The 25,638-nt window shown below is 46.5% G+C and overlaps 1 protein-coding gene across 5 annotated transcripts in view; it reads right to left on the bottom strand.

Moving 5' to 3' along the window:
- LOC147120040 (double-stranded RNA-specific editase 1-like) overlaps positions 1-25,638 on the bottom strand; it is a 365,909-nt gene that overhangs the window by 46,624 nt on the left and 293,647 nt on the right. For all 5 annotated transcript variants that reach the window (XM_085985544.1, XM_085985545.1, XM_085985548.1 and 2 more), the window contains 3 exons: positions 24,173-24,341; positions 21,141-21,292; positions 13,018-13,186 (listed from right to left, as the gene is read on the bottom strand). In XM_085985544.1, the coding sequence (XP_085841670.1) occupies positions 13,018-13,186; positions 21,141-21,292; positions 24,173-24,341 (490 nt within the window). The remainder of the gene's footprint in view (positions 1-13,017; positions 13,187-21,140; positions 21,293-24,172; positions 24,342-25,638) is intronic.

Here is a 25,638-nt window from a genome sequence, read left to right as displayed (position 1 = left end):
GGAAGGATGTGAAGGCCCTTGAGAAGGTGCAGAGGAGATTTACCAGAATGGTTCCGGGGATGGGGAATCTTAGCTACAAGGACAGGTTGGAGAAGCTGGATTTGTTTTCATTAGAGCAAAGGAGGTTGAGGGGTGATTTGATAGAGGTGTACAAGATTATGACGTTTGGATAGGCTAGACGGGGAAAGGCTGTTCCCACTAGTTGAGGGTACAAGGACTAGGGGACACAGATTTAAGGTTTTGGGCAAGAGATACAGGGGGGACGTGAGGAAAAACTTTTTTAAGCAGCGAGTGGTGATGACCACCCCGCAGCTTAAGAAAGTGCAGTCAGAGAGGGAATGGGAGACCACCAGTCAGAAGAAGGGGGGGGCAAGGCAGGTAGTCAGGAAAGCCCCAGAGTGCATCTCACTCAACAACCGTTTTTCTGTGTTGGAAAACGGTGAAAGTGACGGTTCCTCTGGGGAGTGCAGCCAGAACCAAGTTCACAGCACTGTGGGTGGCTCAGCTGCACAATGGGGGAGCAGTAAGAGTGGAAGGGCAATAGTGGTAGGAGACTCAATAGTGAGGGGTGCAGACAGGCGTCTCTGCGGCCGCAGACGTGAGTCCAGGATGGTATGTTGCTTCCCTGGTGCCAGGGTCAAGGATGTCACTGAACGGCTGCAGTGCATTCTGAAGGGGGAGGTCGAACAGTCAGAGGTCGTGGTTCACATTGGTACCAACAACATAGGTAGAAAGAGGGATGTGGTCCTGCAACAAGAATTTAGGGAGCTAGGTAGCAGATTAAAAAGCAGGACCTCAAAGGTTGTAATCTCTGGATTACTCCCGGTGCCACGTGCTAGTGAGTATAGAAATAGGAGGATAGAGCAGATGCATGCGTGGCTAGAGAGTTGGTGCAGGAGGGAGGGGCTTTAGTTTCCTGGATCATTGGGTCTGTTTCTAGGGAAGGTGGGACCAGTACAAGTCGGATGGGTTGCACCTGAACTGGAACGGGACCAACATCCTTGCGGGAAGGTTTGCTAGTGCTGTTGGAGGCGGGTGGGGGGGGGTGTTTAAACTAACTTGGTAGGGGGATAGGATACGGAGTGGAGCTATAGTAGGGGGTGATGCACAGCCAAATATAGAGGAAAAAACAAGTCAGTCTGGAAGGCAGAGCAAATATGTTACGGCACAAGGGAGTATGGCAAGGCTGGATGGCACTTATTTTAATGCAAGGAGTCTTGCGAGTAAGGCAGATGAATTGAAGGTGTTGATGAACACACGGGAGTATGATATTGTTGCTATCACAGAAACATGGTTGAGGGAGGGGCAGGACTGGCAGCTCAATATTCCGGGGTATAGAATACTGTGGAGGAGGAATTCCTGGAGTGTTTACGGGATGGTTTTCTGGACCAATATGTCGAGGAACCAACCAGAGATCAGGCCATCTTAGACTGGGTATTATGTAACGAGAAAGGATTAATTAGCAATCTTGTTGTACGAGGCCCCTTGGGTCGGAGCGATCATAATATGATCGAATTCTTCATTAAGATGGAGAATGAAGTAGTTGACTCAGAGACAAGGGTCCTCAATTTAAATAAAGGAAATCGATGGTCTGAGGAGCGAGTTGGGTAGGATTGATTGGGGAATGGCACTCAAAGGGTTGACGGTGGATAGGCAATGGCAAACATTCAAAGACCGAATGGGTGAGCTACAGAATTTGTTCATCCCAGTTTGGCATAAAAATAAAACAAAAAAGGTGACTCAACCGTGGCTAACAAGGGAAATTAGGGATAGCATAAGATCCAAGGAGAGGACATATAAATTGGCCAGAAAAAGCAATAATCCTGAGGATTGGGAGCAGTTTAGGAGTCAACAAAGGAGGACAAAGGGATTAACTAAGAAAGGGAAAATAGAATATGAGAGTAAGCTAGCAGTAAACATAAAAACTGACTGTAAAAGCTTTTACAGATATGTGAAGAGAAAAAGATTGGTGAAGTCAAGCGTCGGTCCCTTGCAGTCAGAATCAGGGGAATTTATAATGGGAAACAAGGAAATGGCCGACCAACTAAATACATACTTTGGTTCTGTCTTCACAAAGGAGGACACAAATAACCTCCCAGAGATGCCCAGAGGAACATAGGCCCCGATTTTCGGGCAGCTGTCGGGCGGCTTTTCATGCGGCCGTGGTCCGAAAATCGCGGAAAAGGTGGGTCGGGACCCCCCCGCCTGATTCCCCGCCCCGTCCGACTTTCGGACTGCCGTTTTCACGCGCCCCGCTTCAGTCCCGCTCGCCGCTGGCGGGACTGCTCGTCGGAGCACTAACAAGCAATTATCTGCTTGTTGAAGTGGATTTTCCCGTGCCGTTGCGACTTTGGGGCTTTCCCCACCTGAAACCCGCCTGCGGAGAACCCCGCTGCTGAGAGCTGGCGTGAAAACAGCTGGCTTGCTTGCTTGCAGCAGCAGGTCGCTGAGGACTGAAGATATTTAAAGAGGCAGCATTTGCAGGCTGCAGGACCTTGTTGATCAAGGCTTGGGGGAACTATTTGAAGCCTTAGGAGCAGCTGCAGAAAGTTGGAGCCTCACACACTTCTTCAGTGTGAGCTCCTGGGAAGCCCCTCTCACCACCCTAACTCAGGACCTCCTCAACCGAGGCATCTGCTAGAAGCATGGGAGACCTTTGGCACCTTCCCTTCCTGGCATTAGAGGATCTCCAACAGCAGAGGTGGCAGCAGCAGAACCAGGAACAGCAGGATGATTACCAGGAGCACCAGGCTGCTGCTCACTCACCTGAAGCTGCACAAGCCAGAAGGGGCCAGCACTTGGAAGTGGCTTGAGAGCACCTTGCTGCGCTTTAGGGGGCCAATGGGACCCGTTTCTGCACTGGCAGTCCTACTCAGAAGGACTTCCATGAAGATCTGGTTTCTCTGTTCAACAGATGGCCAACCCTCCTCAAGAGATGTCATTCTCTTATGAGCACTCACCATGTTTTCCCTACCCTGGCGACTTATCTCCTCCATGGAGGTTGCCAACCTTTCCATGGTGCCGCGTTCATGCACCAATGACTCCACAAAGGCTCTGCTCATGGTCGCTATGGACTCCTCCATTCGCTCCACACTCGCAGCGACCCTGGAGACACAACCTGCCAGAGACTCCTGCATCTGTGCATGGAGATCCATCACCTCTTCTCTTGCGGATGGACCCAGAGGCAGAGGGTCGAGATGCAGCGCAGCGGAGCTGAGCTGGCAGAGCCCTGCGCCCTCCGACGAGGACTCTCCACTGCTGTCCCTGTCTCCAGAATCTGCTGAGGCTCACTTGTGAGCTGTGAAACACCAGGTGACAACACTACTCTATGTCCCGAAGGTCTCCCGAGGTGTGAGTGTCTGCGCTGGTGCTGGGTGCGCTTACCTCTGCTGACACTGTGCCCTCAGAGGTTGGAGCTATGGGGGAGTAAAGGAAGGAGTTAGAGATGTAATGCCAAGGTTCTTCTGGTGACTCCCAGCGAGTTGGCATCTGCTGACACCTGCATCCATGCAGCATTGGTCTCAGTGGGAGGCCTCGTCCTCCCTGACCTTGGGAAGAGGACCTCCCTGTGGGCCCTAACCCCATCCAATAATGCCTGCAGTGAAGCCTCGTCGAATTTGAAGGCAGCTCGGGGTCTGGCACTGGCCACAGCTGCTGCAGGCTCCTATGCCATCCTGTATGGTTCGTTTGGAAGCCTTCAGAGGATGCAGTGCTTGCTATGGACCTTGAAAGCACCACGAATGATGACATCATACTGTGGGGATTTCTGACTCGAATTGGACAATTAGCAAGGCTTCCCACATGCTGGGAATTAATTGGTCAATTGAGGGAAAATTGCGTGGAGCTGGCTGACACTTTTTTGTGTGTGTCAGAAACCCCACATTCGGGGAAACCCGACCATTTCCCACACAAGCCGAAAATCGGGGCTATAGAGTCTGATGAAAGGGAGGAACTGAAAGAAATCAGTATTTGTAGGGAAATGGTGTTAGGAAAATTGATGGGACTGAAGGCCGATAGATCTACATCCCAGGGTACTTAAGGAAGTGGCCCTAGAAATAGTAGATGCATTGCTGGTCATCTTCCAGAACTCGACAGACTCTGGAACAGTACCCATGGATTGGAGGGTAGCTAATGTTACCCCACTATTCAAAAAAGGTGGTAGAGAAAAAGCGGGGAATTATAGACCGGTAAGCCTGACATCGGTAGTGGGGAAAATGCTAGAGTCTATTATAAAAGATGTAATAGCAGAGCACTTGGAAAGCAGTGACAGGATCGGACAAAGTCAACATGGATTTACAAAAGGTAAATCATGCTTGACTAATCTACTGGAATTTTTTGAGAATGTAACTGGTAAAATAGATAAAGGAGAACCAGTGGATGTGGTGTATTTGGACTTTCAGAAGGCTTTTGATAAGGTCCCACATAAGAGATTAGCATGCAAAATTAAGGCACACAGGATTGGGGGCAAGGTATTGACTTGGATAGAGAACTGGTTGGCAGACAGGAAGCAAAGAGTTGGAATAAACGGGTCATTTTCCGAGTGGCAGGCAGTGACTAGTGGGGTACCGCAAGGATCGGTCCTAGGACCCCAGCTGTTCACAATATATATTAATGATCTGGACGAGGGAATTGGATGTAATATCTCCAAATTTGCAGACAACACAAAGCTGGGTGGGAGGGTGTGCTGTGAGGAGGATGTCGTGAAACTCCAGTACGATTTGGACAGGTTGGGTGATTGGGCAGAAACATGGCAAATGCACTATAATGTGGATAAATGTGAGGTTATCCACTCTGGTGGCAAAAACAGGAAGACAGATTATTATTTGAATGGCAATAGATTGGGAGAAGGGGAAGTGCAAAGAGACCTGGGTGTTATTGTGCACCAGTCGCTGAAGGTAAGCATGCAGGTGCAGCAGGCAAGGCAAATGGTATGTTGGCCTTCGTAGCAAGAGGGTTCGAGTACAGGAACAAGGATGTCTTGCTACAGTTGTACAGGGCCTTGGTGAGGCCGCACCTTGAGTATTGTGTGCAGTTTTGGTCGCCTTACCTGAGGAAGGACGTTCTTGCCATGGAGGGAGTGCAGCGAAGATTCACCAGGCTGATACCTGGGATGGCAGGAATGACGTATGAGGAGAGATTGTGTCGATTGGGCTTATACTCACTGGAGTTTAGAAGATTGAGAGGGGATCTCATTGAAACCTATAAAATTCTGTGGTGGAAGCGGAGACACTCAATGTTTTCAAGGGGAGACTGGATAGCCACTTGAAGGAAATAAACTTGCAGGGCTATGAGGCTAGAGCGGGGGAATGGGACTGACTGGATTGCTCGAGAGAGAGAGAGAGAGAGAGAGAGAGAGAGAGAGAGAGAGAGAGAGAGAGAGAGCCGGCACGGACTCGATGGGCCGAATGGCCGCCTCCTGTGCCGTTATGATTCTATAACTGCTGTAGAAAATTCATAATTGAATTCCAATAAAATGCTGATGGGAAGATCAGTCCCGTAACACAAATACTATTATACAGTTATGAAGAGAATGGGCTGTATTTTCTAGTGAAGAATTTGGCAGAATATACAAATAGAGGCTTTTCATAGTTGGCATAGAGTGGTGTGTGCCACACAAACTTGTGAACATAGCTATTTCACAATAATAAAGTTGGTCAAATGTCAGGAATAGCTTAATACTAAAACTGTTAAATAGTTTTAAATTTTAAAAATGTGATCATTTTTGCTCATCTTATTTTATCTTAACTTCACTTTTACTTAATTTCTACCTAATCTACCCAATTCTCTCCACTCTTAACACTTTTTTTTGTAAAAGAATTACAATTTTAATTTATTTTCTTCCTTGGCCTTCCAAGGCTCACCATCCATTTTGAAAGGCATGGGAACATCGGAACAGGGGTAGGGCATTCAGCCCCTCGAGCATGTTCCTTTATTCAATTAAATCATGGTTGATCTGTACCTCAACTCCATTTACCAGCCGTTGTTCCGTTTCCCTTGATACCCTTACCCAACAAAAATCTATCAAACTCAATATTGAAAATTTAACGGACCCAGCAGCCACAGCCTTTTCGGGGTGGGCGGCGGCGGAGAAAGAGTGGAGTGAAGAGTTCCAGATTTCCACTACCCTTCGTGTCAAAAACTGCTTTCTGATTTCACTCCTAAATGGTCTAGCTCTAATTTTAAGATAGCACCTGCTTGTTCTGGATTCCCGCACCAGAGGAATTAATCTCTGCAAAACAATTGCCCTCAGAGTGGCTAGTAATCAGCTTCAAGTTCTGTATTTTCAGCCACATCAGTGTCCACAAGTCTAATGATTTACAATGTAACATCATAGGCACCATCAGACTAATCTTTTGATCCAATTGGGAAGGAAAGTAGAATGTGTTCCCGTCAATAGCCATGTGGCTAGATCAGCACAGGTAGGGTTAAAAGCAAGGTTTTCCTGTTGTATATGGAAGTCCTGAAATAGCGTAACATGACATCAAACCAATGTTTATTTTTGTTTTGATTGATTTCTATTACATCCACTCCATTCGCTCCCCTGCCAACACTGGGCACCTATTACATCCAATCCTCTACCAACACTGGGCACTTATTACATCCAATCCTCTACCAACACTGGGCACCTATTACATCCAATCCTCTACCAACACTGCGCACCTATTACATCCAATCCTCTACCAACACTGGGCACCTATTACATCCAACCCTCTACCAACACTGGGTACCTATTACATCTAATCCTCTACCAACACTAGGCACCTATTACATCTAATCCTCTACCAACACTGGGCACCTATTACATCTAATCCTCTACCAACACTGGGCACCTATTACATCCAATCCTCTACCAACACTGGGCACCTATTACATCCAACCCTCTACCAACACTGGGCACCTATTACATCTAATCCTCTACCAACACTGGGCACCTATTACATCCAATCCTCTACCAACACTAGGCACCTATTACATCCAACCCTCTACCAACACTGGGCACCTATTACATCTAATCCTCTACCAACACTGGGCACCTATTACATCCAATCCTCTACCAACACTGGGCACCTATTAAATCTAATCCTCTACCAACACTGCGCACCTATTACATCCAATCCTCTACCAACACTGGGCACCTATTACATCCAACCCTCTACCAACACTGGGCACCTATTACATCCAATCCTCTACCAACACTAGGCACCTATTACATCTAATCCTCTACCAACACTGGGCACCTATTACATCCAACCCTCTACCAACACTGGGTACCTATTACATCTAATCCTCTACCAACACTAGGCACCTATTACATCCAATCCTCTACCAACACTAGGCACCTATTACATCTAATCCTCTACCAACACTGGGCACCTATTACATCCAACCCTCTACCAACACTGGGTACCTATTACATCTAATCCTCTACCAACACTAGGCACCTATTACATCTAATCCTCTACCAACACTGGGCACCTATTACATCTAATCCTCTACCAACACTGGGCACCTATTACATCCAATCCTCTACCAACACTGGGCACCTATTACATCCAACCCTCTACCAACACTGGGCACCTATTACATCTAATCCTCTACCAACACTGGGCACCTATTACATCCAATCCTCTACCAACACTAGGCACCTATTACATCCAACCCTCTACCAACACTGGGCACCTATTACATCTAATCCTCTACCAACACTGGGCACCTATTACATCCAATCCTCTACCAACACTGGGCACCTATTAAATCTAATCCTCTACCAACACTGCGCACCTATTACATCCAATCCTCTACCAACACTGGGCACCTATTACATCCAACCCTCTACCAACACTGGGCACCTATTACATCCAATCCTCTACCAACACTAGGCACCTATTACATCTAATCCTCTACCAACACTGGGCACCTATTACATCCAACCCTCTACCAACAGTGGGCACCTATTACATCTAATCCTCTACCAACACTGGGCACCTATTACATCTCATCCTCTACCAACACTGAGCACCTATTACATCCAATCCTCTACCAACACTGGGCACCTATTACATCCAACCCTCTACCAACACTGGGCACCTATTACATCTAATCCTCTACCAACACTGGGCACCTATTACATCCAATCCTCTACCAACACTGGGCACCTATTACATCCAACCCTCTACCAACACTGGGCACCTATTACATCTAATCCTCTACCAACACTGGGCACCTATTACATCCAATCCTCTACCAACACTGGGCACCTATTACATCCAACCCTCTACCAACACTGGGTACCTATTACATCTAATCCTCTACCAACACTAGGCACCTATTACATCCAACCCTCTACCAACACTGGGCACCTATTACATCCAATCCTCTACCAACACTGGGCACCTATTACATCCAACCCTCTACCAACACTGGGTACCTATTACATCTAATCCTCTACCAACACTAGGCACCTATTACATCTAATCCTCTACCAACACTGGGCACCTATTACATCTAATCCTCTACCAACACTGGGCACCTATTACATCCAATCCTCTACCAACACTGGGCACCTATTACATCCAACCCTCTACCAACAGTGGGCACCTATTACATCTAATCCTCTACCAACACTAGGCACCTATTACATCCAACCCTCTACCAACACTGGGCACCTATTACATCCAATCCTCTACCAACACTGGGCACCTATTACATCCAACCCTCTACCAACACTGGGTACCTATTACATCTAATCCTCTACCAACACTAGGCACCTATTACATCTAATCCTCTACCAACACTGGGCACCTATTACATCTACAGACACGATTAAATACCCATTAAGTATTCCTTGTTTACTAAGTAGCACCCAGCTAAATTATGTTTTCTTTTAAAAAAAAAAAAAAAAAAAAAAAAATTATCTTCTCCTAAAAGAGAGAACTCTTAACTTGGGTCCACTTCTACTTCTAGCACCTCTCCCTACAGGCTATTCTTCACTTGTGAGCTTGGACTATCAATGTCAGCAAGCTATTCCACCATAGAGGATACCACAACTGAGCCTGATCCTGCCCTCACCCGGCATCCAGATATTTGCAGGTTCTAGCAGGCGAAGCCACATACTAATTGAGAGCAGGAAGCCCGGTCCGAGCTCAGTAACACAGATTGTATGACCAAGAACTGCTGCCTTAGCTGACATCAACTAACTCAATACAAATCAAAGATCAAACTTGCTTAATACAGAACTGAATTTTAAACAAAAACAAGCAGCACATTTTTATTTTGTTTAACATTTTGAAAATCATAAATATATCTGTAACCAGCCACAGTAGTTTATCAAAATTGAAGCTTGGTGCTCCCCCAGCAGGAATCTTATAAATCATAGGGATGTATTCGAAAAGATTTCCACAATTTATAAACACAGCCTCCAATTTTGGAACGTCTGTTCAGTTTAAAAATACCAGGATCCTAATAAGGAACCTGATCTCAGATTACATGTGAAGAAATTTAAACATTAGCTTGAGAATTCCAGCCTGCATCCAATGAAACAAATGTTCAAGTTCATGCTGTGCGCCACAATTCAGTGCTGAGTATAGTAGCCCTTGTTCCAGTGTGCAGTGGGAAACTAGGGCAGGAATCATAAACTAAACAAGCAGATGCACAAAGGATCTTCCCCCTGTAGTGTTAACAGGGAGAAAATAAATTGCAATTCTACACAACATAGCCCAAAGGAATAGGGCAGCTTCAGCAGGTGTGGCTGGTCTGTCTTCCAGTCCATTAGGTTTTAAATGAGTTGACTGCTCATCAAGCGGTTTCCCATTGTGTCAAAACTGTATATGGAGCCACAACGAGAAAATGTCAGCTATTCAAATACAATGCAACTTTTTGTTTTGAACAAGCATCAAACACCAGATAGAAACAGAAAATTGTCAACACCAGACTCCAGTTTAATATTTGAACAGGAAAAATAATTAATTTATTTCATCCTTGGGAAATCAAGTCTGACGCTGAATTAACTTGGTTGCCTGCAGATGAGTGTTTTTTGGTAGCCATGTGCATTTTATCTTTACCCTGACAGAAAATGAAATATTCTTCACCGCCATACTATTTGCAATTTCTGACAATGAAAAACAAAAGAATAATTTAGAAAGAGGTAGCTTAATCTCGACTGATTGCAAACACTATATACGCACGCACACAATGCTTGCAGTTGAATGCAAAACTCGGTTCATAAGGCAGGCTTTAAACCAATTGTCTTTCATTTTTAAAAACCTGCAACTTGAAACCATTAGGAATTTGGTCACTCGAGAGTTGTTTTACCTGCTGGTGAATTGAAGTTGCTGAAAGGAGAAAAGGCTTTTATTGATTGGAAAGCAGTGATGCAATGGCAATGAGAGAAGAGAGATGGGCTGCCTTCTGCCTTTTTCGGTCTTTCGTTTAATGTAGTGTTTAGAAATGTAACCTTTTTTCAATCTGCCTACCGCTTGAGTGGCATCTTACCACGCCAAACCTCCTCCTGCCCAAGGAGGCTTAACAGCATACTTTAAATTTAGTGAATTATTTGGAAAAAATTAGAAAGAATAAATTGATTTTGCTTGATCCAAGAGTTTGTACATTCTGGATACGTATAATTTCTTCGATTTGACTCAATCAATCACAAGTATGCCAGTTCCTTAAAGCATTACCAAATTAAATCTCATTTGAGCTCATTATATAAGCTGAAAAACATACATTCAGCTATTTTCTGACAAATCATCCAGTATATTTATTGGTCATATTAGTATATTGGAGTTGGAGTTCAGAGGGATCAAAATCTTCTTTTTGCCTTGCGCAACTATCATTTTAAGTGACAGATAACTGATTGACTTAACTTTGCCAATTAGAGTTAGAATGAAACCTGTTCCCAAGGAGTGGAGACAATGAGCCACCTTTTCAGTTTGCTGGTTACACAAAAGCTTCTTCCCTAATGAGGCGATTAACCCCAAGTTATACATTAATGGTTTCAAAATATTCTTGAAACCCTGATGACGCTACTGATTAAAACATGCAAGTCTCAGTAATATCACACTTTAAGAATGAGGCAAACTCTTTTGTTGTAGAATTAGAACATAAGAAATAGGAGCAGAAGTAGCCCACTCGGCCCCTCGAGCCTGCTCCGCCATTCAATAAGATCATGGCTGATCTGATCTTGGCCGCAACTCCACTTTCCTGCCCACTCCCCATAACCCTTGATTCCCCTGTTTTTCAAAAAATCTGTCCATCTCCACCTTTAATATATTCAATGACCCAGCCTCCACAGCTCTCTGGGGTAGAGAATTCCAAAGATTCACGACCGTCTGAGAGAAGAAATTCCTCCTCATCTCCGTTTTAAGTGGGTGACCCCTTATTCTGAAACTATGCCACCTAGTTCTAGATTCCCCCACCAGGGGAAACATCCTTCCTGCATCTACCATGTCAATCTTATATGTTCCAATAAAATCACCTCTCATTCTTCTAAACTCCAATGAGTATAGGCCCAACCTGCTCAACATTTCCTCATAAGACAACCCTTTCAACTCAGGAATCAACCAAGTGAACCTTCTCTGAACTGCCTCCAATGCAAGCATATCCCTCCTTAAATAAGGAGGCCAAAACTGTATGCAGCACTCCAGGTGCAGTCTCACCAACGCCCTGTACAGCTGTAGTAAGATTTCCTTACTTTTATACTCCATCCCCCTTGCAATAAAGGCCAATATTCCATTTGCCTTCTTAATTGCTTGCAGCACCTGCATGCTAACTTTTTGCGTTTCATGTACGAGGACACCCAGGTCCTTCTGTACCGCAGCATTCTGTAGTCTCTCTCCATTTAAATAATAATTTGCTTTTTTATTCTACCTACCAAAGTGGATAACCTCACATTTTCCCACATTCTACTCCATCTGCAAAATTTTTGCCCACTCACTTAACCTATCTATATCCCTTTGCAGACTCTATGGCTGGAATTTTGCCGGCGCTCAGGGGGCGAGACATCTAGCAAAATCGCAAAGATTGACAGCGGGTCGAAAACCCGCTGTCATCCCGCCTCCAATCAATCTTTCCAGGTGTCGGGTCCCCGATTTGCACATGGACCCAACACCTAGCGCCGGGAAGAGGATTATAAGCACTTAACTGCTTGTTAACGGAATTAATGCGGCTTTTTGCAATTTTGACAGGTCTACTGCGGGCTTCCCAACGTCCGGACACCACGCCAAGGTAAGTGTGGCGTGCTGTGGGTCTACTGTAATGTTTCTTCATTGATGACAGCTGCAGAAGTGGTGTGAAAGATCCAATGGTACACTGGTGAGTTTCAGAGGTAATAAAATGTTGGGAAAATAATTTTTAATGTACTTAGACTTTTCTGTAGGTGACAAATTTTGGAGTGTTTGTGTAGTCCCATCTCATTGGGAGAACCTCTCTCACCAGTGATCGATCGCTTCTATAACCTCACCTGCAGCTGCCATCTGTTCTAGCCTAAGGAGGGAGTCACTGGAGAGCCTAAGTGCAAGGGCTCACCTCAATGCTGTCAAACACTGAAAAATCACCCGTCAAAAAAAAAATTGAGCGTGGTCCCTTTAAGAAAACCAGCAGATGACACGTCATCTGACACTGGCTTTCTCCTAATTGGCTGGCAAGCCCGCAGGGTGGGCGCAACAAGGCCAATTGACACAAAATAGCGTCTGTGTGCGTTGGACGTCGTTGGGAGCGGGATCGGAACCCGGAAGGAATCTGTCCCGCCCCTAGGCCACACAAAAAGTTAAAATCCAGCTCTTTGTGTCCTCCTCACAACTTGCTTTCCCACCTATCTTTGTATCGTCAGCAAATTTGGCAACAGCACACTCGGTCCCTTCATCCAAGTCATTAATATAGATTGTAAATAGTCATTTGGTCAAGAAGCTATACTATCCTCATATCTATTTGACCGAGGGATGTGTGAGGCTGTTACTAGGTGCAGACAGGAGAATTGTCCAATCCAACGGCACTGTAACAAATACAAGACGTGTTACTGACCTTGCTATTTTATCACTACATGACATAGTGAGCAATCGTTCTCCTTGTAACACTCCATCCCATGTCTGAATGGTATAGCTGGATCTAACGGGAATCGTCCCTTCGCCAGATTCAATTTTTGTCCTTAGCTGACCTCGTGCCTTCCGATTTGGGTGCTTGTCTCCCATATCTAACATTTCAGAAAAAAAAGATAATTATTGGAACTGAGTGCAAAAGGTTTAGTGTTAAACTTTAGGGAAGTACAACTTACAAAGTAGATCAGATAAGAGATCAATAACCTGTTAAATAAAATTCACAGTGAAGGCTTTTATACAAGTATTTATCACAATTCATGTCAGGTATATTAAACAGTTTCAGTTATATTAGGATAATACAAAAGCACTTATAATTTTAACAAAGTAAAAACACTAAGGCCTAGAAATTCATTGTAGCCACTTTTGGGGCGGTAAAGTCGGGCGGCCGCTAAAGTTTGCGCCCGCCGCCAAATCGAGGCCACTTCTCCGATATTCATTAGCTTCGCCCTAAGAGTTTGCTCGAGCGCTAAAACTGGCGCTGCACACCTCTCTTTAGGCGCTAAGCCGGAGGTGCTGAGCGAGAGCGCCGAGGCCGGGCGCAGCGCAGGTGCAGCCATCTCGTGATTGACAGCAGACACCCTGGCGCCGGCCAGCTCTTAAGGGGGAAGGGTCGACTTGGTCTGCTGCCACGCCCTGGATAGTGGAGCCCTCCAGCTAGGCCTGAACACTGCTGCTGGACCCAAATAGCGCCTGAAGCCATGCAGAAGGCCCGTGAACGAGCGCAGCGCTTCTCAGAGCGTGATCTGAGTGTGCTGGTTGGTGGTGTGGAGAAGAGGCGCCATCTTTTGTACCCGGACAATGGCAGGAAGGCGCCGGTCCGCGTCTACCGGAGAGCCTGGAGGCATGTCGCCAGCAAGGTGTCAGCCAACAGCGAGGTCTCCAGGACCGGTGTCCAATGCCGCAAAAAGTTTGATGACCTCACTCGGATTGTCAGGGTGAGTACCCTTTCCAGTGTCCTCCTCATCCTTGCATGTGCACCTCACATTATGGGCAAAGGGACCTGAAAGCCCTAATGGCCAGCCCTCATCCAGCAGCTATGGGACAGGCATGAACATCAATTGCACATTCTGCACTTAACACACTGGCCAAGCTATTCCACCATGGGAGGCAGTGCACACAAGATCAGGGTGACACACTGGCCAGGCTATTCCACCATGGGAGGCAGTGCACACAAGATCAGGGCTACACACTGGCCAGGCTATTCCACTATGGGAGGCAGTGCACACAAGATCAGGGCTACACACTGTACTTAGAGGCCGTCCTTTCTCTTGCAGGCCAAGCTGGCCAATAATAGGAAGAGCCGGACTGCGACCGGGGGAGGCCGACCCCAGATCCAGCCGCTCACCGAGCTGCAACATCGCGTGGAGCGCATCATGGGTGGCCGGGTGATTGGCCCCGTTGCATGTGGAGATGCCGACCCTGTTCTGGGCGCCAATGGTAAGGACATCAACGTTTGGACCTCTCTCATCCCACTTGCGCATCAGATCTACATCCTTTGCCACTGTCCGGCCAATGCGCTGAATGCCACCACTCATGCATCCCTCGCTGACGCCCTCTCCTCACTCTAAAGCTACTCTTGTGCCTTCCTGCTTTCAGATGGTGAGGAGGAGGTCCCTGAACTTGCCAGTGACAGCACCTCAGAGGAGGAGGAGGAGGAGGAGCAAGAGGAAGGCGGCCCATCAGGGGAACCCTCATCCGCGGCAACCCATGCGAATGTAGGGGACACGTCTTCCCTGGAGGGGAGCGTGGCGGAAGTGTCGGAGGGGAGGGGAGCTCATGGGACCTGCGGCCTGCAGAAACGCGGGAGGGAGGTGGAAGCTCAGCGGCCTTCTCCCCAGAGGGGGGAAGGGTCGGAGGGGAGTCCAATTGCTGGGCCCAGCGGCGTCCAGCAACGCAGGAAGGGTCGGCCAGCTCGGCGGCCTTCTCCCCAGAGGGAGAGGCCGGCCTCCAGTCCGGAGATGGTCTTCGCCGTGGAGATGGAACGCCTCAAGGACTTGTCCGCGGACTCGGAGCGCCGGCACACGGAGCTCATGGGGGTAGTGGCACGGTTGCCTGAGGCCATCGAGTCCCTCTCTCGGAGTGTGACCGACGTCGGGGCCTCACAGGCCATCAGTTTGGCGGAATTTGGGGCAGAGCAGGCAGTGAGTCGGGCGGCATTCGGGGCAGCTCAGGCAGCGAGTGGGCAGCTGATCAGTGGTGCCGTGCAGTCACTGGGTGCTCTGATGAGGTCACTGAACAGGTCAACACGGGCACTCACTGCTGCCACACTCGCTGTGTCAGCCAGGCATCGCCAGGGCACCCGGCGCGCTGCAGCAGCACAGCGGTCTGTCCCTCGGCAGATTGGTGCGCATGCTGCAGTGCTGGCCCGGGCGAGTGCCAGTGTCTCAGGCGACCAGCGAGCGCCTGCCATCCGCCAGCTTGCCCCCATTCCTCCAGCCGCCACTGCCACTCCCCCAGTGGAGCTGCCAGGAGCTGCTGCAGCGACTGATGCTGGCCAGCCACAGCTGCAGCATTCAACAGCCGCCTGCTCGACGGCCAGACCTCGACTAGGCCGACCCCCAAGGGCATCTGCCGTCACGACATGTGCCCCTCTGGAGCCTGCCCCCAGCCTTGCAGCAGCCAATGGCCTTACTTTGAGGAGCAGCAGCAGGGCGGGCAGGGGCCACACAAAGATGGCCAAGGCATCGCCCTAGCGGGCCAAAAAGTCGAATGTGTGGCCAGTTGTGTTTGTTTTTTGAGGCCGAGAATTGGATGTTTGTTTTTTGAGGCCGAGAATTGGATGTTTGTTTTTTACGAAGGCCGAGGATGACGGCCATTTTAGTTGCACTGTTTTGTTAATCCTCTCCAGGTTGTGGGAGCGAGTAATGTGTTTGAGTGTTTTTTGGGGGTTTCGTCTGTTTTTGGTTTTCATGTGGGAAGGGCCCTGAGTTTGTACAATAAAGCATTTTATTTATTAACATTGTCCATGTTTGATCTTTGAAGTGTTTGTTGCCTTAACCGGCTGAGGGCTTGCGGAGCGGCTGCAATCATGTTCTTTCATTGGCACAAGCCATTCCCTGACAGGGGGCCTAGAAGTGACGTTCAATAAGCCACCGACGGGCGGCCCTTGGACCTTCTGCCTCCCTCCTGGGCTGGTACTCCTCGTCCTCCTCCTCCTCATGCTCCTCCTCCTGAGGTGGGGGTCCAACGTGAGGTGGCAGTGCCTGAGTCCTGCGGATAGCCAGGTTGTGCAGCATGCAGCAAACGACGACGAATTGGGAGACTCGCTCCTGCGAATACTGGAGGGCTCCCCCGGAGCGATCGAGACAGCGGAACCATTGCTTGAGGACGCCGATTGTTTGTTCTATGATGTTCCTAGTCGCTTGATAGCTCTTGTTGTATGCCTCTTCAGCAGGGGTCGTGGGCGCGCGGAGCGGGGTCATGAGCCAGGTACACAAAGGATAGCCTTTGTCTCCGATAAGCCATCCTCTTGGGTGAGGCTGTGCCTGAAACATGTCAGCCACAGTTGTCTGACAGGATAAAGGCATCGTGGCTGCTGCCTGGAAAGCGGGCGCTGCCTGTGGTCACACACCAGCTGTACGTTGAGGGAATGGTAGCCCTTCCGGTTGCGGTAATCCTCGGCATGCTCCAGAGGTGCCCGCAAAGCCACATGCGTGCAGTCAATGGCGCCCTGCACCATGGGGAAGCCCGCTATTCTTGCAAATCCCACTGCACGCTGCTGCTGCTTGTCCAGGGTCATGGGGAAGGAGATGAATTGATGTCTCCTTCTGAAAAGGGCTTCGGTCACCTGGCGGATGCAGCAATGCACGGCGAACTGGGAGATGTTAGCGATGTCCCCAGCAGCGGATTGGAAGGAGCCGGTGGCATAGAAGTTGAGAGCCACCATCACCTTCACTGCCACCGACAGAGACGTCCTGCGCATCAGCTGTGGCTGCAGATCTCTGTGAAGCAGCTGGCAGATGTCTGCAACCACCTCCCTTCTGAATCGCAGCCTCCTAACACACATCACGGCAGACATGGTCAGATAGGAGGACTGCTGGCGGTATACCCTGGGTGGGTAAGGCCTCAGTTGGCGACGCCTGTTGCCCCCTCTGCGTCTAGCCAGGACTGCCACTCTCTCACGGCGTCTGTAAGCCCTTCTGGCATAAGGCTGAAAGTCAGCGTTGGCACCCAATGCAGCCCCCATTATATGCTGGCAAACACTGAGCTCTCAATGAAGGCAAAGATAATTGCTAAGCTCTGGCCTGAGCCAAAAATACCTGTCCTAGTGTTGGTCCAAACCAGTAAGCTCTCCTCCTTGGTCTCTCTCCAAAAAACCGTTGCACAAGAGTGAATGCTGCAAAATGGCTGGCCTTTATAGTGCAGGGTAAGTGCCCTTTAATTAGCGCTCCCCGCGGCCCGCTTCGGCTGTGTACCGTTCCACTTCACAGTCGTTAGGGCCGCCCGGCGCACAATGGACCGGCGCGAGTGAAGTTCTGGTTCGGGGCGCACAAAGGGCGTTGCACTAGTAAATGACGTCATGATCTGCGCGCGCTAAGACTTTGCGCCGGCGCTAAATGTGTACTGAAGTTGGGGCGAGGCGCAGATCGCGCTGCGCCCGGGCGCTAAGCGCCTAGCGCTCGAGATCTACTCCTCCTAAGGCGCTAACGGCTGGCGCGCCCAACTGAATTTCTAGGCCTAAAGCCCTTAAATATTTGTTTGATAGGAGTTATAGTTACAGAAGACTACATGAAATAGGGGCAGGAGTCGGTCATACGGCCCCTTAAACCTGCTCTGCCATTCAATAAGATCATGGCTGAAATTCTACATCAACTCTACTTTCCTGCCCGATCACCATATCCCTTGATTCCCTTAGTGCCCAAAAATCTAACGATCTCAGTCTTGAATATACTCAATGACTGAGCATCCACAGCCATTTGGGGTAAAGAATTCCAAAGATTCACAACCCTCTGAGTGAAGAAATGTCTTCTCATCTCAGTCCTAAATGGCCGACCTCTTATCCTGAGACATGACCCCAAGTTCTAGACTCTCCAGCCAGTGGAAACAGCCTCTCAGCATCTACCCTGTCAAGCCCTCCAAGAATTTTATACATTTCAATGAGATCACCTCTCATTCTTCTCAACTCCAGAGAAAATAGGCACATTCTACTCAATCTCTCTTCATAAGACAGCCCTCTCATCCCAGGAATCAATCCAGTGAAGCTTTGTTGCAAGCATTCTAAGGCAAGTATATCCTTCCTTAGGTAAGGAGACCAAAGCTGCACAGAGCACTTCAGGTGTGATCTCAGCAAAGCCCTATATAATTGCAGCAAGACTTCATTACTCTGATACTTCAACCCCCCTGCAATAAAGGCTAACATATCATTTGCCTTTCTAATTGCTTGCTGTACCTGCATGTTAATTTTCTGTGATTCGTGAATAAGGACACCCTCTAAATCCCAACATTTACCAGTCTCTCACCTTTTAAAAAATATTCTGCTTTTCAATTCTTCCTACCAAAGTGGATAATTTCACACTTCCCCACATTATACTTCATCTGCCAACTTCTTTCCTAGTCACTTAACCTGTCTATATTCCTTTGCAGTCTCTTGGCTTCCTCCTCACAGCTTGCTTTCCCACCTAGCTTTGTATTGTCAGCAAACTTGGATATATTAGAATCGGTCCCCTCATCTAACTCACTGATATAGATTGTAAATAGCTGAGCTCCAAGCACTGAGCCTTGTGGCACTCCACTAGTTACACCTGCCATCCCGAAAATGACCCGTTTATTCCTACTCCCTGTTTTTCGTCCTTTAACCAATCCTCAATCCATGCTAAGTTATTACCCCAATCCCATCTCTTGTGCAACAACTTCTTGTGTGGCACCTTATCAACTGCCTTCTGAAAATCCAAATACACAACATCACCTGGTTCCCCCTTATCTACCCTGCCAGTTACATCTCAAAAAACTCAAATAGATCTGTCAAGCACGATTTCCCTTTGATAAAACCGTGTTGACTCTGCCTAATCATAGTGATTTTCCAAGTGCCCTGTATGTTCTGTGTGTCTTCTACTGTGAAAAGAGGTACAAAATATTTGTTTAATGTCTCTGCCATTTCCTGTCTCTGGAACATGGACTTCACTTTGATTTTTACATAACTTGTCGTAATGCATCTACAATATATTAAAAATCTTACATCTGCATGCACTTGCTGTATGAACTTGTTCCATTTAAAAATTCTATTTTCACATTTAAGGTGGAAACTGCCGATGTAAGCTGGTTATACTGTAATTACACCCTCCTGCCAGTGATAGGAAACTGAGGTACAACAGCACTATCTCCCAACTCCTCACCCTGGATTGCAGAGAAACTCCGATGCTCCAACCAACTCTACTTCTCTGCTTTCCAAGCTGCCCTATGTTTTGCCACTTAACTACAAATAATAACATAAAATGCAAATGTTACATAAAAATGAGGGCAGAATGTTTGACTTCAAAATGGGGACTGAATTATGCCAATGCACCCTACTCTAATTATCCCCTGCTCTCCAACCATCTTCCCCTGAAGACAACATAATGCCATGGGAGAATGACTCAGAAAACCTCGATTTATCCCTATTTACATACATGGAAATATAGCGGTTTAGTTTGCAGCATGAGAGTCCAGTTGAGTTTGAACATCTGTACCACGCCAGGGCAATCAGACAAATTTGTGCCCATTTAACAGATATGTAAACTCATATTCAAAGAGCTTCGCAAGGGCAACAAGGGATGGGCAATAAATGCTGGCCTTGCCAGCGACGCCCAAGTCCCATGAACGAATTAAAAAAAACTCTATTCATTAAGGATTTGCAACCTCCTGCCTAGTTATTATGTGTCAGTTTGCAACTTGAACTTTTTTCCTCCAAGGCACTCAGGTTTATATGAACTTAGCTCATTAACTTGTCCTTTGCCAGCTTCACAATAAGTTAGATTCTGAAGTTCCTCCCAATTAATCTCACGTTCCAGCTATATCCCCAGCAACCTTCAAATCAGTCCTCAAAATTGGCCCATACTTGGCAAAATGAAGCCCAGTTTCTCTACCATCTTGAATATCAACTTTTCAAGTCTTGGATTATCCAGTATAGTATTGGCCAGTGTTTTGATGAAGATAAGACAAAACTCAATTTGCAAACAAACTGCTTATGTCATCCATGAGGAAACATGTCAATAGCATCTAACATTTAGTTTGAGGGAGCAAACTGTTGCTCATTAGGTTGCCTTTCTCAGCATTTCCAAGTCAGCTAGCTGTTCAGGTTCTTCTCCCCCTCTCCCCATTCAAACACTTAGTTGTAGAAGTGCAGGGTGATGGGGAACACAAATGACCTACAAGCTCTTTGAATCTCTACATTTGCAACATTTACCACTGGAAGTACCCACTATCCCACAGGATATGTAAGGGTTAAATTAATTCTATGCAGGGTGCTTTATTGCACGAGCCATAAACTGGGCAAATCGGCTATTCAACCATTCATATGACCATGACTTTCCTGTTTTATAGATTAGCAGTATTGGCTGGTTATTGTGGAAAGTTAAGACTTTTTAAAATTTGGTTTGACTGGTCCTATTTTAATAAAGCCTAAAATCCAGATTTCCCCAAACCAGTGCTGCCCACGCCAGAATTACTAAATTCACCACCCTGGAAAGGTGGCCTCTCAAAATAATTATACTGATTGTTGCTCAAAAGACTATCAATAGATCCCATATATTCCTAATACTAGTTCTGACAAAATGTCACTGACCTAAAACATAAACTCGGTTTCTCTCTCCACAGATGCTGCCTGACCTGCTGAGTATTTCCAGCATTTTCTGTTTATATTCTTAATAATACCCACCGCTCCCGCCAGCCTCTGAAGTGTAAAAGTCATTGACTGCAACACCCAGTAAATCGAGCAAGTAGTCAAGACTAAAATAAATCTAAGATTTGTTAAGGGGACCATGCCTCAATTACATGAGTCAGCAAGAGACGAATGTTTGGGTGGCTTTTTCCCCTGTAACATTTTTGTTGGAGCAACCAGCAGCAAATCCTTACCCTCTACTGCTGCCTCGTGTGGGGAGAAGATGCGGGCATCCCCACATGGTGACGTACTGATGTAAAGGTGGAACTGCACATTCTCCTTAATTTTGAAGCCACCTCCTTCACACCTAACAAAAATGGATTTGTGGTGGTCTTCTGTCTTGTTGCTTCAAAAGAGAAAAAAGTATTGTTTATACAACACTGAAAACTCCAGTCCATGCTAGATTACTCCAGGTACAACTTGTGTGCTTGACTGAAGAGAAAATCTATAAAACGTATACTTAAAAAATTAATACTGTGCCTATACAAAACACCCACGGTGGCCTGGTCAGTGACTTGGGCTTGATGACAAAATAAACAAGAGTTAAACAGAATTCTACTCAGTCAAAATAGGAGGATCCAAGATGTCATTCCTTTAGTTGCCTGAAAAGATGTACAAGAAACATGCCACTCTAGGGTTTACTATACCCAAACATAATGCTTTTCCAATACAATCCTTACCACACATTCCAAGAACATCTACAAGATTTGGGAAAATAGGATTGCTACATTCCCAAAGAGCATTACATCAAGACGGACAGAAATATTGAGTAAAATAGAACCTTGGTTATCAAGAAAACTTGAAATTAAGTGAAAATACGCCATCTTCCTTACCATCTCACTTCAATGGTTTTGCGTGACCAACACAAGGGACCCATGTCAAGACATCACAGTTAATGGCCCTTCAGAGGCCTGAAACAATTCTAAATGCTAAAGACTGTAAGTAGAAGCCATTGTCAGCTTGGTGATCTATATTAATTATTTCACTTCCTCTGTGAACATGACATCTTGGTGGTCTTGCTTCATAATGGTAAGAATCTCCATTACATTTTCATGGCCGCATATACTAACACCACGAGTCCCAGCCAGAATGGAGATGATTGGGTAATTTCCCTGTCAATCACATCTGGAGATACCACTGCTGGAAGTAACTAGTGTAGGAAGTCACACAACACCAGGTTATAGTCCGACAGCTTTATTTGAAATCACAAGCTTTCAGAGCGCTGCTCCTTCGTCAGGTGAAGTGAAGAGAAGCATACAGGCACAGCATATATAGTCAGAGAAAACTGCAAGATGATTACAGGTAATCTTTCTAACTGCCCTTTATCACACCTCGGCAGAGAGATAATCACAGCAATCAAAGGTGTGAATGGTGTCCAAACAGGTCAGTCAGGAAAACATTACATCAAAGAACAATGAGGTGGGGTCACAAGGGGTCAAATGTTGCAGATGCTGGGGTCCCGAGGGTATACAGAGAAGGCAGCTTTACAGAGAAGGCAGCTTTGGCCTTTCTCTCTCTCTCTCGCTTGCTCTAAACCACCACGAGCGACAAGAGCCTTGCCTTGCTCTTCGACCGTAGGAACGAACCTCGAAACTGGGACTTGGATACTGCATCAGCGATACGGAACCAGGAGACACGTTCTACACAGGGAAGCAGCGAGCAAGAAACCGGACAATTGGGAGTTCTCCTGGTATTTCAGCAAACATTCTCCTCAAACACCAGCTTAAAAAAAGTTTAGCTGGTAATTTATCTTATTTACTATTATTGGGATCTTCAGTGCAAATTGGCCCACCTAACAGTGGCTACAATTCAAAAAGCAATTTATTGGTGCCAAAGTGCTTTGGGACATCCTGAGGATATGCTTGAGCACTATATTGATGCATGTTTTATTTTTCTTTCTTACTACCTATTACTACATGCATTTATATAGCAGCTTTAATGTAAAATAAACCCAATGTGCTTCACAGAGGCACAAGTGAACGAAAAATGGATGCTGTACCAAAAAGGGAGATATTAAGGGTAACAAAAAGCTTGGTCAGAGCTGGGATTTAAGGAGGGTATTAAGAGAGGACAAGGAGATGGCAAGGCAGAGGGGCTTAAGGAAGGAATTCCAAGGTATGGAGTGAATCCACCAGAGGTCGTAGTCAGAGGAAGTGTGTGTTTGGGGAGGTTGTAGCGCTGAAGAAAGTTACAGCGATAAGGAGGGATGAGGCCATGAAGGATTTTAAACACGAGGATAAGGATTTTCAATTTGAGGCTTTGGGGAACTGGGAGTTAATATAGGTAAGCGAAGACAGAGGTGATGGGTGAGCGAGGATAGGATATGTGCAGAATTTTGGATGAGCCGAAGTCTCGAGATGGTGGAGTATTGGGGGGTCCAGCCATAGACAATGGAGGAGAGATGTTGAAAAAGGATGGTTTGATTGACCATGTCATAGGCTGTAGAGGAGTTAATGCACCATGGTTTCAGTCACAAAGAATGTAACTTATTACTTTGGTTACGGTTCTTTTGGTGCTTCGGAGAGGTGAAAACAAGATTAAATGAGTTCAAACAATGAATTGCGGGAATTATATGCACAGCTCTGGAAAGTGACAACATGTTCAAAGACTTTGGCAAGGAAAAGAGGGTTGGAGATGGAGTGACTGTTTACATGGACAGAGGGGTTATAAGGGTGATTTGTTTTGGAAGGGCTGCTGACAGCAGTTTTAAAAAGGTGGGGGACAGTGCCAAAGAGGGAACCATTTACAATGTCAGCTAGCATGGGAGCCAGAAACAGAACTTGGGTTGTCAGCAGTTTAGTGCGAATTGAGTTGAGGGAGCAGACAGTGGATCGCACGGATGAGATTAGCTTGGAGACACCCTGGATAGAGATGGGCGATAAATTGCAGAGAGATGGGGGCTCAGGGCTAGGATGGAGGAGTGTCGTCTTGTTGGGCAGGGAGAAAGGGGGGGGGGGGGCGGGGAGGGGGGAAGCAGCATAGGAAGCGGAACAGATGAGCTCCTCACACTTGTTGTTAGAGGTGAGGATGGAGGGGGCAGGGTAGAGGGGTTTAAGAAGACAGTTGGTAGTGGAGAATAGAAGTCATCTGTCAAATAGGATAGTTGCAGTGAGAGTGACCGGAGAAATCATAATACCAGATGAAATCCATGTAAGAACATACACTGCAACATATTAGCACTGCTATCAAATCTGGGAGAGCACAGTGATTCTTTAATTCTACCCACCTTAAATGGTACTCCATTTGGGAATAGAGAAACCGGATGAGGGATCTGCGTGCAACAATTTCAGCATGACAATCATTCAGAGCCAAGCCTCGGTCACTCATATACTCGCCATTGATGCATTTAGTTCCTGTGGCGACGCATATAACCTGGGCATCTTTGACATCAGATCCTGTTTTCAGAAGTGGGGGGAGCAAGGGAAGGGGGAAGAGGAAAGGTGAGAAACAGAAAGCCAGCGAAGTATATCATTAGGATCAAACACATTTACAGCACAGAAGACCAGTTGGCCCATTGTGTCGGTGCTGGCTCTTCTCTAGAGCAACAGAAAACGAATCCCACTGCCCTGTTTCCTCTCCAATTCATGTCTGCTTCAAATATTTATCCCATTTTCCCTTGCAAGATGCAGTGGTCTCTTTCCTGAGGCAAATCATTAGATGCTCCAACTCTGCATAAACTAACTCCTCATGCTTCTCACTCTCTAATTGACAAATTTATACTGATGAACCCGCATCACTGATTCCTGAATCAGAAAAAATAGTCTTATTCACCGTATTAAACTTTCAAAATTTAAAAACACTGAACTCTGGGGCATATCACTCCGACCCCTTCTACAATAACCATGAACCCAACCCTGGCAATAACCATGAACCCAACCCTTTGTTTCCTGTTTGTCAACCAACATTCCATCCATGTTGCTACATTGCCTATTCTACCATGAGCCTGAATTTTCCTAATACTGTATCCTAATAATTGCTACGTTAAAAAAAAAGTCTCCATTGAGAAACCTCACTGAACCCCTTCTGAAAATCCATATGCACTATATCTACTGTGCTCCCTTTATCTGTCCAGTCATGCCTCCGAAACAAATCTATTAAATTTGACAAACACGACTTGCCATCAACAAATCTGTGCTGGCTGTCCTCAATTAAGCCATACATTTCTAAACTCTTACTAATTTTATCACAAATTATCTACAACTCATGTTGGACCAATTTCCTTTCTTGAACAGAGGTAGTAACATCAGCTACCCTCAAGTCCCCAGCACAATTTGCATCTGTACGAGTGATTCAAAAACTGTGATCAGAGCTTCTGCTCTCTCCTCTCCGACTTCCTTCAGTCTGGCGCAGTAAAGGCCAATTACATCAAGCCTTGAGCAGACAGTAGTATGGCTTATTTTGACATTTTTACCCTTTTTATTTTGATGTAAGCCAAGTAGAAAGTTATTGTGACAATTATTTTCCAGCATTTCTGTTAAGGCCAGAAAGTCTGCTCCATACCATTTTTACCTTCATTTGGCCAATCCTGCTACTCTTGTTTGCCACAGCAGGCTTGTCTCAGAAGGTTCCCTGCCAGTACAAATCCACTGAAGAGTAGATTTTACATAGGATTGCATTGGATATACAGCACAGAAACAGGCCATTCGGCCCAACCAGTCCATGCCGGCGCTTATACTCCACTTGAGCCTCCTC

The sequence above is a fragment of the Somniosus microcephalus genome, chromosome 4 (assembly GCF_052327205.1).
Source record: "Somniosus microcephalus isolate GS21.2 chromosome 4, FLI_Smic_1.0, whole genome shotgun sequence".
NCBI classification, from domain to species: domain Eukaryota; kingdom Metazoa; phylum Chordata; class Chondrichthyes; order Squaliformes; family Somniosidae; genus Somniosus; species Somniosus microcephalus.
The sequence above is the reverse complement of the archived record's forward strand: the minus strand, read 5'-3'. Positions and strand labels throughout refer to the sequence as shown.